This window comes from Sinocyclocheilus grahami, unplaced genomic scaffold (genome assembly GCF_001515645.1).
Source record: "Sinocyclocheilus grahami isolate Dianchi unplaced genomic scaffold, SAMN03320097.WGS_v1.1 scaffold11690.1, whole genome shotgun sequence".
Classification (NCBI taxonomy): domain Eukaryota; kingdom Metazoa; phylum Chordata; class Actinopteri; order Cypriniformes; family Cyprinidae; genus Sinocyclocheilus; species Sinocyclocheilus grahami.
This window is the reverse complement of record NW_015513978.1, coordinates 1-1,172: the sequence shown is the minus strand read 5'-3', so window position 1 is coordinate 1,172 and position 1,172 is coordinate 1. Positions and strand designations below refer to the sequence as shown.

Below are 1,172 nucleotides of genomic sequence, written 5' to 3'. Positions count from 1 at the left end.
TGGAAATATCGAGTACATTTCCTGCCTTTCTTCTTGAAATTGGAGTCCATTTTTACCCCGAAGAGATACATATAAAAATTCTTAAAATGTATAGTTTTTTTGTACAGGAAACAAACTTTTGAAATTTGTCAAGACTATCAAAATACACATCATTTACATTTCTTTAAGGATTTTTTTATTTTTATTAAAAAAATTCTATTAAAAAAAAAGTTTAAGAGATATAACAATTAAAAATGATACTTTTTGTAAATATATACTTACCCCCTTCCCAATACACTTTTGGAACTGAACTTTGTTGATAAACGTGAATAAGCATGCCTATTGATTAACCATTACCATGACTTCCTGACCATTAAAGTAAAGGTTTATGGAAGTAAAATGTATCTATTTAATTTGAAAGCATTCCAGCATACAGATAAAACAGCATGTGACTCTTACCATTGACCAGAGCCATGATGCCTGGGATGATGATCAGAATCAGAGCAAACATCTTGATGAAGGTCAGCAAGACCTGAGTGCGTGCTGCCATTGACACACTCCAGCAGTTCATTGCCACCACAAACGCTGGGTAGAACAGTTTATAGTTTTACAAATGTATTTAGATGTTTAGACTAAATCAATCCATAAAGTAGCAGCACTCACTGACTCCCAGCATGCTGACGAGTTTGACCAGCGCTGTAGGAGCAGCACACGGCATGAATAACGGCTCCACTACATACTGACCAAAAGCCAGAGACACGTACGTGGCCACTGCAGGTCTGAAATGTCATTATGATTGGACTCACTTACAATTCTATGAACACTGTGAAATACAAACACTGCATGCACACACACCTGATGAATATGAACTCAGTCCACAGTCTCAGGAAGGCAGGCAGGGGCCCCAGGGTCTCCAACAGGTAGGTGTAATGACCACCTGATTTTCTAAAGCTCGTGCCCAGTTCAGCATAGCATAAAGCACCTGATGAAAACATGCTATATTTCAAAAATGGATTAAACTTGCATTAAACTTAAACACAAAAAAGATAGTTTGAAGAGTGTTGGTAAGTAACCAAACAGTTATGGAAGTCAATGGATACCATCAACTGTTTGGTTAACAACATTTTTCTAAATATCTTCTTTTGTGTCCAGCAGAAGATGAACTATCTATCCTTTAATGGTGAACAGGATCA

The 1,172-nt window shown here is 36.8% G+C and overlaps 1 protein-coding gene across 1 annotated transcript in view; it reads right to left on the bottom strand.

Annotated features, from left to right (window-relative positions):
* Positions 1–974, bottom strand: part of LOC107578726 (cystine/glutamate transporter-like) — a 2,936-nt gene extending 1,962 nt beyond the window's left edge. The window contains exons 1-3 of the mRNA XM_016264652.1: positions 835–974; positions 643–758; positions 439–564 (exon numbers count right to left, since the gene is read on the bottom strand). Coding sequence (XP_016120138.1) covers positions 439–564; positions 643–758; positions 835–974 — 382 coding nt within the window. The remainder of the gene's footprint in view (positions 1–438; positions 565–642; positions 759–834) is intronic.
* Between the last annotated feature and the right edge of the window lie 198 nt (positions 975–1,172).